This window comes from Canis lupus, chromosome 10, assembly GCF_003254725.2.
Source record: "Canis lupus dingo isolate Sandy chromosome 10, ASM325472v2, whole genome shotgun sequence".
Classification (NCBI taxonomy): domain Eukaryota; kingdom Metazoa; phylum Chordata; class Mammalia; order Carnivora; family Canidae; genus Canis; species Canis lupus.
Window position 1 is genome coordinate 70,244,308 of NC_064252.1, and position 13,664 is coordinate 70,257,971.

Below are 13,664 nucleotides of genomic sequence, written 5' to 3' on the forward strand. Positions count from 1 at the left end.
CATGGTTACTCCCCCAGGTAGCAGCGCAGGCCCAGGCCTGCCCACTGAGTTCCCCGGGCGGGGCGGGGGCGGGGCGTGGGGAGGGTGGGGAGCAGCCCCCCACACACACACAAGCGTGGCCATGCAGCCAGCGGAGAAGGTCTCCTCCAGAGTCCTCCTGAGTGACTCAGCGTCCAAGCAGCCCAGGTGGGCCGGGATGAGGTGGCCGGGCTGCGGGGCCTCCCTGGAGTGGGTAGGGGCCCTTGGGCGCGCGAGGAGCCCGGAGAACTGGGCTGGGTGCCCGGGTGCCCGGCTCCCTCGTTGCCCTGTGGACCAGGGAGCCCTGACCTGGCCCCCAGAGCTGCCCTGGGGCTCCATGCCAGCCCTCACGCTCACGCAAGCCCCTTTGCAGGGTGGGCCGCCCAGACTCCAACGCTGCTTGCCTGCCTGCCTCCCCACTCCCCGCCCTCCACTCTTGCGCCCTCACTCGCCCGGACGACGCATGGGTCCAGAGTGCCATTGGGGGCTACTATGAGTTGTTTGCCGCTGCACTGGGCAACCTGGAATGGTTGCACTTCTGTCTGAGTCGGGACCGTAAGGAAATTCCAGCCGATGACAAGGCAAGGCCTAGGTGCTTGGGGGCAAGCACTGAAGTCCTCTGCATCCACAGAAAGTTCCTCACATAGTGGTTCCCTGGCCAAGGTGTGCCTGTGCAGCATCCATAGATAGTCTTTCTCCTTTAGATAGTCCTAATTTGCCTTGCTCCTGTAGGAGGGCCACTGAGGGGCAGCCAGCAAGGGTGAGCACATGTGAGAGTGGGAAAGGAGTGTGAGCGACTCTTGGGGTACAGGAAAGAGGGACAGGAACCCTAAGAAATTGCTCTGTAGGTTTGGTTGTGGACCCCAGGGGCCCCAATCCTGCTCAGTCTCCTCCTCCCCTCCTCTGGCCCCCACAGGGCTTCACTGCCATCCACTTTGCAGCCCAGAGTGGCAAGCTTGCGTGCCTGCAGGTCTTGGTAGAGGAGTACAATTTTCCTGTGGACCTGCCCACCAACAATGGCCAGACACCCCTGCACCTGGTCATCCACGGGGACAACAAGACCATGACCCTCCCCTGCATTCACTATCTGCTTAAGCAAGGGGCGGCCCTCAACACGTGAGTCCAGCCTGTGTCCAAAAAGTGTTTTGGAGCCTAGGCAGATAGAGACCCCACTTCCAGGACAGGCAGAGGGCTGTGGGGTGACAAGGACTGGGCCCCACATAACACAGCGAGCCCACGTGGTGTAGTAAGGAGGTGAGGAGAGGACAGACATCGTTCACATCCCAGCTTTGCATCTGCTAGCAAATAGCAAGACCTTAGGCAAGTCACTTAACCCTTAGCCTCAGTACACTGGAGTCCCCTTAGAGCTTCAGAAATACCGAAGTACCAGTGCCTGTGATCCAATCAAAGGTCGAAATTGGTACGGGGGTGCGGTCTGGGCTTTGGAAGGCCTAAAAGATCCCTAAGGTGTTTCTAATTTGCAGCAAAGTTTGGGTACTCTTTCCTGAGGGTCTTCAACTGAAATGTGGGAAGATGACATGAGACTATTGTGATAACTGAGGAAACGCATGGAAAGTGCACGGATGGCATAGGGGAGACTGCACTTGCCCTATGTGCTCAGCGCCACGCCTGAGTTGAGGACCCTGCCCTCATGAAGCTGATATCCTGGTGCAGGAGCAGACAGTGAAGTAGCAAACTAATAAGTGAACAAAATGACACTGTAGTAAGCAGTGACACAGGAAATAACAGGGTAATGAGGTGATGAGTAAAAGTGATAGGGTAGAGGATCTATTTTGGAAGGGGAAGTCTCCTCTAAGGAAGGGACATTTAAATTGCAGCCTGAAAACTGAGCAAGCCAGCCATGCAAGAAACCAGGGAAAAGAGTCCCAGGCAGAGGGAACAACACATGCTAAGATCATACATTGGGAAAGAGTGGGGCAAGGTCAGAAGATGAGGGTGAGGAGGATGCAGCAGGGCCCAGGTCACACAGGCTTTGTGAGCCATGGCTTACACATGGCCAGGCAGGGGAGGGGGGGCAGGAGAGCAAGAGTAAGGTTTAGTGCCCTCTGAGCTCTAGCCAACCCGGCAGATCTGAACTGTTGCGTATCCATATAACCAGGCTTCCACCATTCATTTAGTCCAGGCCGTCCTACAGTTGAGGAGATTGAAGCTCAGAGAGAAGGGACATGCGTCACCCAGTGGGCCGGTGGCACAGCAGGCCTGGAAGCCGGTTTGCCCACCTCTTTGATAGGCACATGGCCTTTGTCCTTCCTTTCCTCTTCCCGGCTGGTGTGGCCCTCTACAGTCAGACATGCAATGGCTCTACTCCCCTCCACATGGCAGCCTTCCAAGGCCTGCTGAGCTGTGTGAAGGTGCTGGTGCAAAATGGTGCCGATGTCCATGCCCGAGATGCCACGGGCTGCAAGCCCATCGACTACTGCAAAATATGGAACCACCGCGACTGTGCCCGGTGAGGGTGTGAGAACCACCCACAGCCTGCCACCCCTTCCCTCTTCTTAGCCCTTCCCCTGGGGCCCTCACCTAAGGCTGAGCCTCTACCAGGAGGGGCTGGGCTGGGCTGGGCGATAAGTGTGCAGAGGAGACCCCTGCCCAGGATATTATTCCCAAGACTTTCCACAGGGCCTCACTCCTTTGGGTTTAGCCCTACCGTTCCTTGCCCCGAGGCCTTGGATCCCCAGCAGGGTGGTGGTGATCCCACTGTCAGACACGTTCCTTTCTCACCTCACAGGATAGTAGTTAGAGGGGCCTTGGACAGTGGGAAATGGTGTCTCTGGTGGCTCCTCCCACCCTCATCCAGGCTCTCAGCAGCAGCCAGTCTTCCTAGCCCAGGTTGTCACTGGGGGATGACATACCCCCACCCTGGCAACAGGTTCTTGAAGGATGCGATGTGGAGACGGGACAAGAAGGACTTTGCTTGTGAGACGAAGAAACTGAAGAGGCTCAAGGACCAGCTGATCTTCATGGAACAGGACTACCTGACTGAATATCAGGTAAGGGGGGGCGCTGGGAAGGGGCACTGGGCAGCCACTGCTATCCAAGCAGCTGAGCACCAGAGGCCATGACTCAAGTGCAGATAGAAGAGTGGCTGGTAGCAGTCCCATCCAGAAAAAGCCTCCTTCTCTCCATGTTCTGAAACTCCACCCTTAAAAGCCACTCCTTTAGGTCAAAAACCTTGTTTTGTATTAGAAAGCAAAAGCAGCTTAAGTAAGCAAGAACTATGGCACCCCTCCTAGTGCGTTGCCTCCTTCTGGATTAGGAGGAAAATCGCTGGTGAGACTCATGCCCTCCCTACATTGGGACTCACACTGGTTAAACAGATCCAACCTTTGGGGCATTTGGCTGGCTCAATCGGTGGAGCAGGTGACTCTTGATCAAGGTTGGGAGTTCAAGCCCCATGTTGGATGTAGAGATTACTTAAAAATAAAGTCTTTTTAAAAAATCCATCCTTTCCAACAGACACAGAGCACTTACGGTCTGCTAGGCACCTGCTGGACCCTGAGGCTCCAGAGACAAATGAGATGTAGTCCCCTCACTCAAGGAGCTTAGGGTCTAGAATGGGAGATTGGTTATATTCCCACAGAGGAGGAAGGGCCATATGAAGAAGGGAATGGCTGACCAGGCACAAGGACCAGACAGCCCTGTGGAGGCATCGAGGTGCACGAGGGCGTGGTATCTGCAGAGGACAAAGTCAGTACAGCTAGGGGAATAGACGTGAGTTGGAGATGGGAGATGGACAGATTTGGCAGGGGCTCACACCTCTGATGGACCTGTGCTGGGGATGTATGGGGGCATGCCTAAAGGATTTTAAGCAGGTATAATTATATAGGATGCAAGAGCCAGAAACCCCAGAGAAAAGATGCTGGGAATCCTACGTGGATCCAGAAGTGGGGAGGGCTTCAGGGCTGGCAAAATCCAGTACTCCAGCTTGGTTCCAGCTGTGTTTCTCTCCAGTTTTCTCAGCCCCACCCTCCTATATTATGTCACCCAGTCCTCAGAGTCCCTTGCATCCAGAGGAGGCAAAGCTCATCCATTCCCGTGGCTCTGAACTTTCCCAGAAGCCCCTTGCAGATCTCCCCTTATCTCATTGGCCTCAATTGGATCGTATGTCCATTCTTGTCCCAATCCCTAGAGCTAAAAAAGCCACGTACTGACTGACCTGGGTCTGGGGCAAGGCTGATGGAAGTATTATGATGGGCTTAGCCTAATCAGAGCCTACCTCCCGAGCTGGGTCAATCTCCATACCACCTGATGGCTTAGCGACAGTCTGGGGAGCAAGGCACTGAAATAAGGGGGTGGAAAAGGGGCAGTTCTGTGACAAGCTGAAGGTTCAATTCTAGTGGAGGCAAAACAGGTAGATGGAGTCATGACCACCCAGCCCAGAGAGTCGGCCAGCTGTATCCCTGAACATACATGGTGCCCCACTTCCAGAAGCCTACCCAGACTGGTCTCCTCCGGTTCCAGGCCTTTCAAACCTTTCTGCTTGCTTCTTCCAGAGTCAAGGATTTGTCTCTCCTCCCCCATCAAACCAGAGATTCTCTCAGGGAAGGGCAGATCTCCACTATCCGAACGGGGACTTCTTTGGGGTGGAGGCTTGTCTTCCCCATGAGACTTGAGGTTTTCCATAGGGTGGAGGTCGTATCAGGTTGGAGGTCTCCCCGATGGGAGAGGTTCTATCTGCCGCACCAGCCCAAGGGCTCCCTTCAGGCAACAGTTATCTCCCTGTCAGAATGACGGCTCCCATAAGGCGGGAGTTTTCTCTCATCGGACTGAGGCCTTCAGGGGCAAGACTGCATCTGGCCAGTGACACCTGAGGTTTCCAAGGGCTACAGCCACAGAGCCCCCTTCCACAGGAGCAGGGAGGAGGGGCAGCCGCCCATGACTGTCTTGCACCCTCTGATGTTGCAGAAAGAGCACCAAATTCTGAGAGAAGCCGATTTCAAGGAGTGGCTCCGTTGCAAGCAGCTGCTCCGAGGCCAGTCCCTGATCCGCAATGCCAAGCCAGGGCCTGGTGCCCCACCCGAGGCGATCACCGTGTCCAAGACCCCCAAGCACAAGGGGCCCCCCAAGAGCTTCTACCCCTCCCCTGAGGCACGCCTGAGGCAGACACCAGCGCTACAGCTGCAGCCCGTGGGGACACCCACACCCACGTACACGAAGCCCACGGTCAGGCGGCCCAAGTCGTGGAATGTGAGCAACAACCCAGCCAGATCACCCACCGCCCAGATTGGCTACCCACAGGGCATCCGCCTGGGCGTGCACCCAGACCCCAGCCCGGATCACGACTTCCGCAGCTTCCTCGAGGTGAGGCCTGATGAGCACGGTGGGGCACAACTGTGCACGGTGGCTGGCAGCCGGGTGGCACCTGTGCCCCAGCTGCCCTTCGAGGTGATGGTGCAAGAGCTGTACCCTTCAGCGCGGCCGTACAGGATGAGAGCGCCCCAGGGCTTTCACTCCGTCAGCATGAGGGACGTGCCCCAGAAGCAGCACTTGGGTGACAACTTCTGGACTGACACTCTGGCCATGAACCTGCGCGAAACATTTGATGAAGCCTTCCTGGCAGCTCTGCGAGCCCATCAAGGGCTCCCCACTCTGCCCTCCCTCAAAAGCCCCCCATAAACTTACTTTGGTAGGCTCTCAACCTGGGGCAGCCCAAAGACAGCTGAGGTGTGGTGATTCGTGTTGTGAATGGACGAGCGGGAGAGAAGTTCTCACAGGCTTTCCACTTCTCACTCCCAAGCTCCAAGATCAGAGCCCCTTCTCTCTTAACAAAAGCCTAGATCCCAGGTCTCCCTTCTCCACAAAGACATTTATTGGGCTCCCCAGGTTTAAGTTAGGGTAGAGGCCTGACAGTGGGCATCAGTCTCTATCCTGGGTCCAGGCATTGTAAAAGTGACACTTTGGTGTCCCCACCTCTCCTCCCCCCAGCCCACCGGGCACAAGCCTTCCAGGATGAGGGACCCCTGGACCACTGGGCACAAGCCTTCCAGGATGAGGGACCCCTGGAAAATTCTGCCTCTTGTTCAGATTAAGTCCTTTGAGGTTTCTGTCGTTGAGGGAGGCACAAGCAGCACATCTTGGGGGCAGGGAGGGAGGACCTGTGGCTCCAATCTGAGACTAAAAACGCACTTGCACTTCCTCCAGGAAGCTACCCTGGATCCCCTGCTTTCCCCGGCACGCACCACTACAAATCATTCATTAAACAAACATTTATTGAGTGCTTTCTATGTACCAGGCACCAAGCCAGGCATTGTTGATACAAAAACTGAAGGACAGTCCCTGCCCTCAAGGAGCGTACAGTCTAGTGGGGAGATAGACCAGGAAGCAGGTAAGTAAGCCTAGAGCGATCTGTGTGGTGTGCTGCAGGGAGAGGGGACAGAGCTCAGAGGAAGTGAAATTTTAAGTAGAGAAGTGACAGAGAAGGTCCCAAGGTGAGCGGAAGAAAGGGGAATCAAAGTGGCATCGTGGAATACAGGAGGCTGGGACATGGGGTGCAAGGTGGCAAGTGATGAGGCCAGAGAGGTGAGCGGGAACCAGACATCACAAGTCTTGCAAGCCATGCTAAGGGGTCTGGACTTTATCCTGCGGGCAGTAGGGAGCCATGGAAGGTTGTAGGCCAGGAAGTGACTTGATCAACTATACATTTTAGACAACTCTGGCTGTGGAACAGAGGAGAAGGAGGCTGTCACAATAATCCAGGTGTAAATTGATGACTAGTGGGTGTGGCTTGAATCAAGAGATGTTAGGAAGGTAAACTTAACGGTTTTGAGAGATCGGATGGCCGGGGGAGGGGCAGAAAGAGAAAGCAGGGCTAGAAAGCAGGTTTCTGGTCTGGCTCCCAAAGGGTCTTGGGGCCACGGCAGGTACCCAAAAGAGGCAGGTTTGCAGAGGACAGCAACAAGTGTCCTCTGGGCCACGGGAGCTGTCTGTGCATCCAAAGGCAGCAGAACTATGGTTCAGAAGATCAGGAGGGATGCTGGGGCTGGAGGTGAACTCAATTCCGCTGCAAAGAGTGAGTCCCTGAAGCCATCAGCATGGATGGGCTCCTCCAGGGAGCCCACAGCAGAACCCTGAGAAACCCCACTGTGCATGGGGCAAATGGGGAAGCCTGCTTCACAGGAAACTGAAGGGAAGAGCAGAGGTAGGAGGAAGGCCAGCCACAGGAGCGCCAGGAAAGCACAATTCCAGAAGCTGGGGGTGATGAGCCCTGTTAGATGCTGCAGAGGTCCAGCAGCAGATAGGAAAGGGTCCGCTGGATTTAGCACGAGGAGGCCCCTGGCAACCCCTAGGAGGGAAGACCTAGCTTCGGGGTGAGGAACAAAGTAGACAGCAAGGGAGAGCAGGGCCAGCTGCTGACCCAGCAGTGAGGAGGACGTCGGCCTCCGGCGTCCTCTACCTTGTCTTCCCCTGTCGACACGGGATAAGGAGGCCTGGGCATCTCATTCCCACCAAGAAAAAAACCACAACGAGCTACTCCTCTCAGGGAAAGGGAAAGGCTGGTATTTTTAAGAGAACAGGAAACACGCCAGTCAAGGAGGTGAAGGGCTGCGGTGGGACTTGGGGCAGGAATATAGAGAGTTTCAAGCACTGGGGCCTCCCCCAGCCTAAATGCACCCCACGCACACTGGCCATCTGCACCCCTGCCAGCCCCACTCGGAGGTACAGGACGTGGCTAAGACCGGCTCTCACGGGGGCTTTGCCCCAGTGTGTACTGCTGGGTACTTGCAAGGCACTGTAGTTGGGGTGCAAAGTCAGCAAGTGCTGGTCTGTGCCAGAATCTGGCCCGAGGGCAGCTCCCCAGGAGCCAAGAGCACACAAAAGGTAGGGCCAGCCCTCTGTGTGCTCAGAGGGACGAAGGACGAACCCTTTCTCCCCTCGATGAGGCTGTAACCCAGGCTGCCTGGAAGCTGATTTCTGTTTTGTTTCTCCTCGGGCCCAAGACAGAATTCAGCCAGAAAGCACTCCTTTTCCCCAGGGGAGGGCTTACAAATAGGCCACAGCAGATGCTCTGAAAAGCCAACCCAGTCCCAAGCTGTACCTCTCTGCCCCCAGTGTCACCGCCAGGGAGCCTTGGGGAAAGAAAAGATGGAAGGAAAGGGAAGGGCACAAGAAAGGCTGCCCCCGCCCCTAACTCCCCTGACACCGCTCAGCCCTTGAGCTCTGTCCGCTCCCCATGAAGGGCCGTGAGTGGTCCCTCCGGGAGGGCAAGACTCAAACCCAGAACAGGGGCCCCTGGAGCCGAAGAGCCAGTCTAGTCCAGGGCAGAAGGTCAACGGGAAGACAGGGAGATGAACTCTCAGGTATTAAGGCAAACAGTGCCACCTAGAATCTTTATTCAATGGCAGTCAGCACTAGGACAGAAATCACAGTTCAACAGCGAAAACTCTTTCTCTTGGAAGTGCCAAGCCACGGCCCCTCCCCACGGCCGTCTGCCCAGGAAACAGCCCTGTCTGCTCTCCAGCTTCACGGCCCCTGCCCTGCCTGCCCCGGCTGGGCCACAACCTCCCGGCCCACCGCGGAGGTGGGCAGGAGGGCCCTAGGGAGCTCAGCTTCCACATAACCAGGTGGACCCCGGCCTCCTGGCCAGGCAGGCTCTGGCATCCTCCCGGGGTCCTGTGGGGTCACAGCCTCTAGCAGCGTCAGATCTGAGCCAAGCTGAGCCCTTCGAGGAAGGCGGGGACGAGAGCTTCAGAGAGTCAAGGGAGCAAGGGCTGGGGCTCGGGGCAGATGCCTTCCAGGCTCACGGCCCCGCCCAGCGCACAGGCCCAGGGCCCGACTCTCCTGTGGGGCTCCACATGCCCTCCCCAAGGGGTTCAGTATATCTTCTGACGACTGGGAAGAATGGCCTCTTTGATGAAGGAGAAGACAACCAGGATCCCTAAGCGTTTGCCCCGCTTGCCTTTGGTGAAGTAATTGGAGACCACGTCATCTGTGGAGACACAGGCAGGGAGATGAGCATGCGCATCTGGCTGTGAACACGGCTCACTCACCCGGAGCCCAGGCGTGTCCCTCACAGGGCCCAGGCCTTGCCGATGTCACCCCACCTGGGACCCCGACCACGCCTTCTCACCTCCTGGCTGCATGGTGGAGGGCAGGACGTTTTCCCCTGCCGACAGTGACACAAAGAACGCAAACGGGATGATCCACAGACAGAAAGTGAAATAGGCCAGGACCTGGCAACAAGAGACACTGAGAAGAGAGTGCCCCGGAGGTGCTGAGGGTGGGCCCCACGTGGTGGTCCTGTAGCTTACAGACGTGGTGGAGGATGCACAGACGGCCCCACACCTCATCTCTGAAGGAGGCCCCCGGAGGCAGAGACAGGGCAACCTCAGACATGGAGACTGCTCAGTGGGGAAAGGTGGAGACTGAGGGTGACCCAGTGTGAGCACCATCCCCAAATCCCGTTCACTAGGACAAGAACTCATCTGAACTACAGGAAGTTGATGGAGGGCAAAACTAGGAGCGACCCATATTCCTCCCAAAAGTGACCTTGTTCTTTCCGGGGGGGGGGGGGGGGGGGGGGGGGGCCTGAAGCAGCAGGGTGTGAAGAGCCCCTGAGAGGAAAAAGGCTTGGCAGGCTGCTGGGAGGAGCTGGGGCTTCAGGGCTGCAACCTGCCCAGCCCCGTGAGGTCTGCGTCAGACGAGGCCACCCCAGTGCCCTGTCCTGACCTCAGGGTGTTAGGCTGGGGTCCTGGGACAGCGGAAGGACTCCCTGGGGGAGGGCAGTGTCCTCCCCACCGCGGACAAGGAGACCTCTGCTCCTTACCCACACTGCTTTCTAAACTCCTCTATCTTCTCTAAATGTGCTACCACTGAATAGACTATTTCAGATCCCAGCTAAGCTCACAAAGCAAATCATGCGAGTCCCCCTGACGTCCTCCGTCCTTGCTGAGTTTGACATACCGAACGCTTCTTACCTCTGAGAAAGGATAATATTCCTCTGCAAAAAACTGAAATGCTAGGTAATGATTCACCACCACTAGCCCTGTTGAGGGAATGAAGAGTCAGTCAGTTTGGGGGGGAATGACATAAAGCTGGACTTTTAACCTTCAGGAGGCCCCTGGGAGTTGGGAGCCCCGAGTCTTGGTCCTGATTTCACACCCAACTGACAGGATGGCTACGAGCCATGTACACTACCCTCCAGAATTCAGTTCTCCATCTGTGCAAATGGAGGATTGGCTCCTCCCTGCCCTCCGCAGAAGGCATTTGTGAGCAAAATTAGAAGGCAGGTAAGAAAACTCTGAGTGGTATCACAATGAGCCTTGTTATGTAACCCAAAGGATTGTGACAATTAACCTACTTTTAAGTGGATGTGAGTCCTGAGGGTGCCCTCCCATGGGCAGTGGGTACAGAAGTCATGGGTGTGCAGATGACGTACTCCCAAGAGAGTCCACTCTGCACGGGGCAGCTGGGAGAGGGCCTCAAATAAAGAGGCTCCCACTCCTCAGGAATAAAAAGGCGCAGTTTGCTAGATGCTTTGGGGTGCAGTTTTAGGATTCCTCCAAATTCTGGGTGAGAAGGTCCTTCCTCATGCTGCCCCAGGGTAGGGCTCCTCACCAGTCTGAACTGGTGTCTCCGGACTGACGCCCACCTCCTTACAGCGCAGCCACATTTATGGAGAGAGACAACTTGCAGATCCTGGGGCTGGGCTGCTCAGACTCGGGCATCCCTGCCTATTCCCACAGTGAGGTGAGGGGCAGGCACCACAACAAAGCAGCCGCACATCCACCTCCAAGCCCGATGCCACGTCTTGTTTCTCCTTCCTAGCACTAGGGGAAACTGGAAGATGCCCACAGATCTTCAGGAAAACTCTCTCATGCATTTAAAGAGTAGGCTGGGGGATGACAAAGGGAAGCCAGGAGGGCCTGCTACTGTGGGGTGGGGTGGCGGGGGTTCACCCCCTGGTAAGATGCAGAAGGGGTCTGAACTCCCACTTTTTCTCCCTTCTCAAACTCACCTCCCTGGGAAAGCCCTCCCTGTCTGGGTATTCCAACCCCACCACCCCGTCGCCCCAAATACCAGTCACCAGAGCCAAGGTAGACTCTAGGCCCCTCAAGTGTGAGAGCGCCATATTTCCAATCAGCCTGGCCTCCTGGAGGACCTTACTGGTTTGCCTCTTTTCTGTGTATCCCCACAGTGCCCCGGACTAGCTGGGCACACGCACGCACTCCAGCTGCCTCCCTACGTGTGCCCCCTCTCACCACACGAAAGGATGAAGTTAGGCGAGGTCAGCATGATGAAAGGGAAGGTCTGGAGGAGGCCAAAGTAGACGAGGTTGGTGAAGAGGCCCACGCCAATCATGAAGGTGGGGAAGCGCTCAAAAACGTAGAGGCCAATCAGCACAGCTGTGGAGAACTGAAACAACCAGAGGTACAGTACAGGAAGCCTCTTCCAGGGCAGCCTTCTTGGTCTCGCTACACCCCAGCCCACTCCGGGCAACACTGGGGTCATGCCTCAGTCTCTCCGTGTTTCACAGTCACCAGATCTCACCTCCCCAACTTGTCTCTCCACTCCCACAGGGCGAGCAACATCTTTCAATGCTCAGAAACTTTTGACAGCAACCCACGAGGCATTTTACAGACCCAAGTTCAAATTTCAATTCTACTCTTTTCTATTCTGTGTTTTTTGAGAACGCTAATCGTGACCCACTGCACTGGTGGCACAACCCAATAAGGACACGTGTACCTTGAACAAACACTGTTCTGAAGGACTGAGAGCTGTCGGCGCTTAACAAACCGCAGTCGGCAGAACGAAGATCTAACTGCTCTAGCGAAACCCACAGCCCAGGCCTCTGAACCTGGAGCTGAGAGCTCTGGTCCTGTGGCCACTATATGCCTGTACCCCAAGCCGGGCCCAGTGGCTGCTGACACCAGGGACCTGAGAGGCACTGGACTTCTCCCATCCAGATGGTCTCATCGCCACCTCTCCCTGCAGCTGGCAGGGATCTAGCAGCTTCGACATCGGGGACAAGGGCTGCGTCTTCAGGAACAGAAGCCTCCCATGAGCCGAGGCCAGGGCACGAGGCGCCCGGGGCAGCGAGTACTCTCACCCAGCTACTCAGGACCGTCCTCAGGTTCGTAAATGCTCCGCGCGGAGCGAGGGCCAGAGGCCGTGGACAAGAGCACGCAAAGGCCCAGCCACGGTCCCGCCAACACGAGCGTGGGCTCAGCGCTCAGCAGGTGCACAGCAGCCTAAGGAGCCGAGGCCGGGTCTGCGGGCAGCCCTGCCCCTGGGGAAGCCGCAGCGGGGCCACAGGTCTCCCATCCGCCTCCCCCGAGGCAGGCAACTACGGGGGCCCTGGGGGGCCGTGGGGGGCCCTGGGGCCGCCGCTTACCCAGATCATGTACTTTATGATCCTGCTGGTGGCCACCGTGTACTCCTCTATCAGCTCCGCCAGGTAGTAGAGTCCGGCCGCTGAGGGTGGGGAGAGGCGAGCGGGAGGCGCTGGGGGGCCGCCCTCCCCCTCCCCCTCCCCCTGCCGCGCGCCCCGCCGCCCCCGTGACCGCCCTCCCCGGGCGCGACCCGCTCATCCCACGTGGCGTCCCCCCGCCTGGGGAGCAGAGCTGGGTCAGGGCAGCGACGGGACGGGCGCTCTCGGGTCCCCGGCACCCGGGGAGGGGCCGAGGGCGGCTGGGAGCGGGCCAGGGCTGCGGCGGACGCGGCCCCTCCCTGGCCCCGGGGCGGGGGGCGGGGGGCGGGGACCCCGGGTGGCCGAGGCTCCGCCCGGCCCGGAGGAGCGGGGGGCTCAGCGGAGACCTGAGCGGGCGGTGGCCGGGAGGGAGGGCAGGGACCCGGCGGCGGTTGGCGGCGCGCGGGGTCGGGCGGGGCACCCGAGTCGCCGCCGTGACCCCGGCAGGCCCCGAGCTCCCGCGGGGCAGGGCGCGGAGGGCAGGGCGCGGCGGGCAGGACCCGGAGGGCAGGGCAGGGCAGGGCAGGGCGCGGCGGGCGGGGCGGGCACCCGCGGGAGGCCCTCGGCGGCTCCGGCGCCCCCCGGCGCGACCCCCCGCCCGCCAGGTGCCGGCCCCCGCCCCGGGCCGCGCGCTCTCACCGACGGCCAGCGTGATGAAGGCCACCTGGATGAAGAGCGACAGCCAGCTCAGCACGTACATGAACCACATGGCGCCCCCGCCCGCCCCGCCGCCGGGACCGGCCTGCGCGCCCCGGCCCCGCCGACTCGGAGCCGCCGCCGCCGCGTCCCCGCCCCGCCCCGCGCCGCGCCGCCCGGACCGCCGTGCGCCGCCGAGAGGGGCCCGGCTGCAGCCCCGCCCGGGCCCGAGCCCGACGAGCGCCGCCCGCAGGCCCGGAGGACCCGCCGCCAGGTGCGCCCACGGGAGGACCCGCCCCGCCTGCGCCCACGCGAGGACGTGCCCGGAGGACCCGCCGCCAGGTGCGCCCACGGGAGGACCCGCCCCGCCTGCGCCCACGCGAGGACGTGCCCGGAGGACCCGCCCCGCCTGCGCCCACGCGAGGACGTGCCCGGAGGACCCGCCGCCAGGTGCGCCCACGGGAGGACCCGCCCCGCCTGCGCCCACGCGAGGACGTGCCCGGAGGACCCGCCGCCAGGTGCGCCCACGGGAGGACGCGCCCGGAGGACCCGCCCCGCCTGCGCCCACGGGAGGAGGCGGACG

At 59.1% G+C, this 13,664-nt stretch overlaps 2 protein-coding genes across 5 annotated transcripts; one reads left to right on the top strand and one right to left on the bottom strand.

The window, feature by feature from the left end:
• The first annotated feature begins 35 nt into the window (after nucleotides 1-35).
• ANKRD53 (ankyrin repeat domain 53) lies at nucleotides 36-5,697 on the top strand. 3 transcript variants are annotated; one of them, XM_049115628.1, is made up of 6 exons: nucleotides 36-186; nucleotides 392-599; nucleotides 935-1,134; nucleotides 2,270-2,488; nucleotides 2,909-3,029; nucleotides 4,945-5,697. In XM_049115628.1, exons 1-6 carry the CDS (start codon nucleotides 122-124, stop codon nucleotides 5,653-5,655), a joined length of 1,524 nt encoding a protein of 507 aa, XP_048971585.1. In that variant the 5' UTR covers nucleotides 36-121; the 3' UTR covers nucleotides 5,656-5,697. The 3 variants fall into 3 exon arrangements, with proteins under 3 accessions (XP_048971585.1, XP_025326748.3, XP_048971586.1); XM_025470963.3 differs by having other exon boundaries at nucleotides 2,324-2,488; XM_049115629.1 differs by lacking the exon at nucleotides 36-186 and having other exon boundaries at nucleotides 456-681.
• A 2,642-nt stretch (nucleotides 5,698-8,339) lies between these two features.
• On the bottom strand, nucleotides 8,340-13,245 carry TEX261 (testis expressed 261). Of its 2 annotated transcripts, none has more exons than XM_025470966.3 (6): nucleotides 13,085-13,245; nucleotides 12,371-12,450; nucleotides 11,238-11,391; nucleotides 9,954-10,021; nucleotides 9,107-9,209; nucleotides 8,340-8,965 (listed from the first exon to the last, which is right to left on the bottom strand). In XM_025470966.3, the coding sequence occupies exons 1-6, from the start codon at nucleotides 13,152-13,154 to the stop codon at nucleotides 8,850-8,852; spliced, it is 591 nt and encodes a 196-aa protein (XP_025326751.1). In that variant the 5' UTR covers nucleotides 13,155-13,245; the 3' UTR covers nucleotides 8,340-8,849. The 2 variants fall into 2 exon arrangements, with proteins under 2 accessions (XP_025326751.1, XP_025326760.1); XM_025470975.3 differs by having other exon boundaries at nucleotides 9,107-9,225; nucleotides 13,085-13,238.
• Nucleotides 13,246-13,664: the final 419 nt, after the last annotated feature.

What these genes read in the sequence shown, in the direction of transcription:
- ANKRD53 (XM_049115628.1), top strand. Translation starts at nt 122, where the DNA reads ATGCAGCCAGCGGAGAAGGTCTCCTCCAGAGTCCTCCTGAGTGACTCA. An exon ending in AAATTCCAGCCGATGACAAG is followed by an intron (nt 600 to 934) that starts GCAAGGCCTAGG and finishes TGGCCCCCACAG; the next exon opens with GGCTTCACTGCCATCCACTT. An exon ending in AACCACCGCGACTGTGCCCG is followed by an intron (nt 2,489 to 2,908) that starts GTGAGGGTGTGA and finishes CCCTGGCAACAG; the next exon opens with GTTCTTGAAGGATGCGATGT.
- TEX261 (XM_025470966.3), bottom strand. Translation starts at nt 13,154, where the DNA reads ATGTGGTTCATGTACGTGCTGAGCTGGCTGTCGCTCTTCATCCAGGTG. An exon ending in TAACTTCATCCTTTCGTGTG is followed by an intron (nt 10,022 to 11,237) that starts GTGAGAGGGGGC and finishes TTCCCTCAACAG; the next exon opens with GGCTAGTGGTGGTGAATCAT. An exon ending in AATATTATCCTTTCTCAGAG is followed by an intron (nt 9,210 to 9,953) that starts GTAAGAAGCGTT and finishes TCTTGTTGCCAG; the next exon opens with GTCCTGGCCTATTTCACTTT.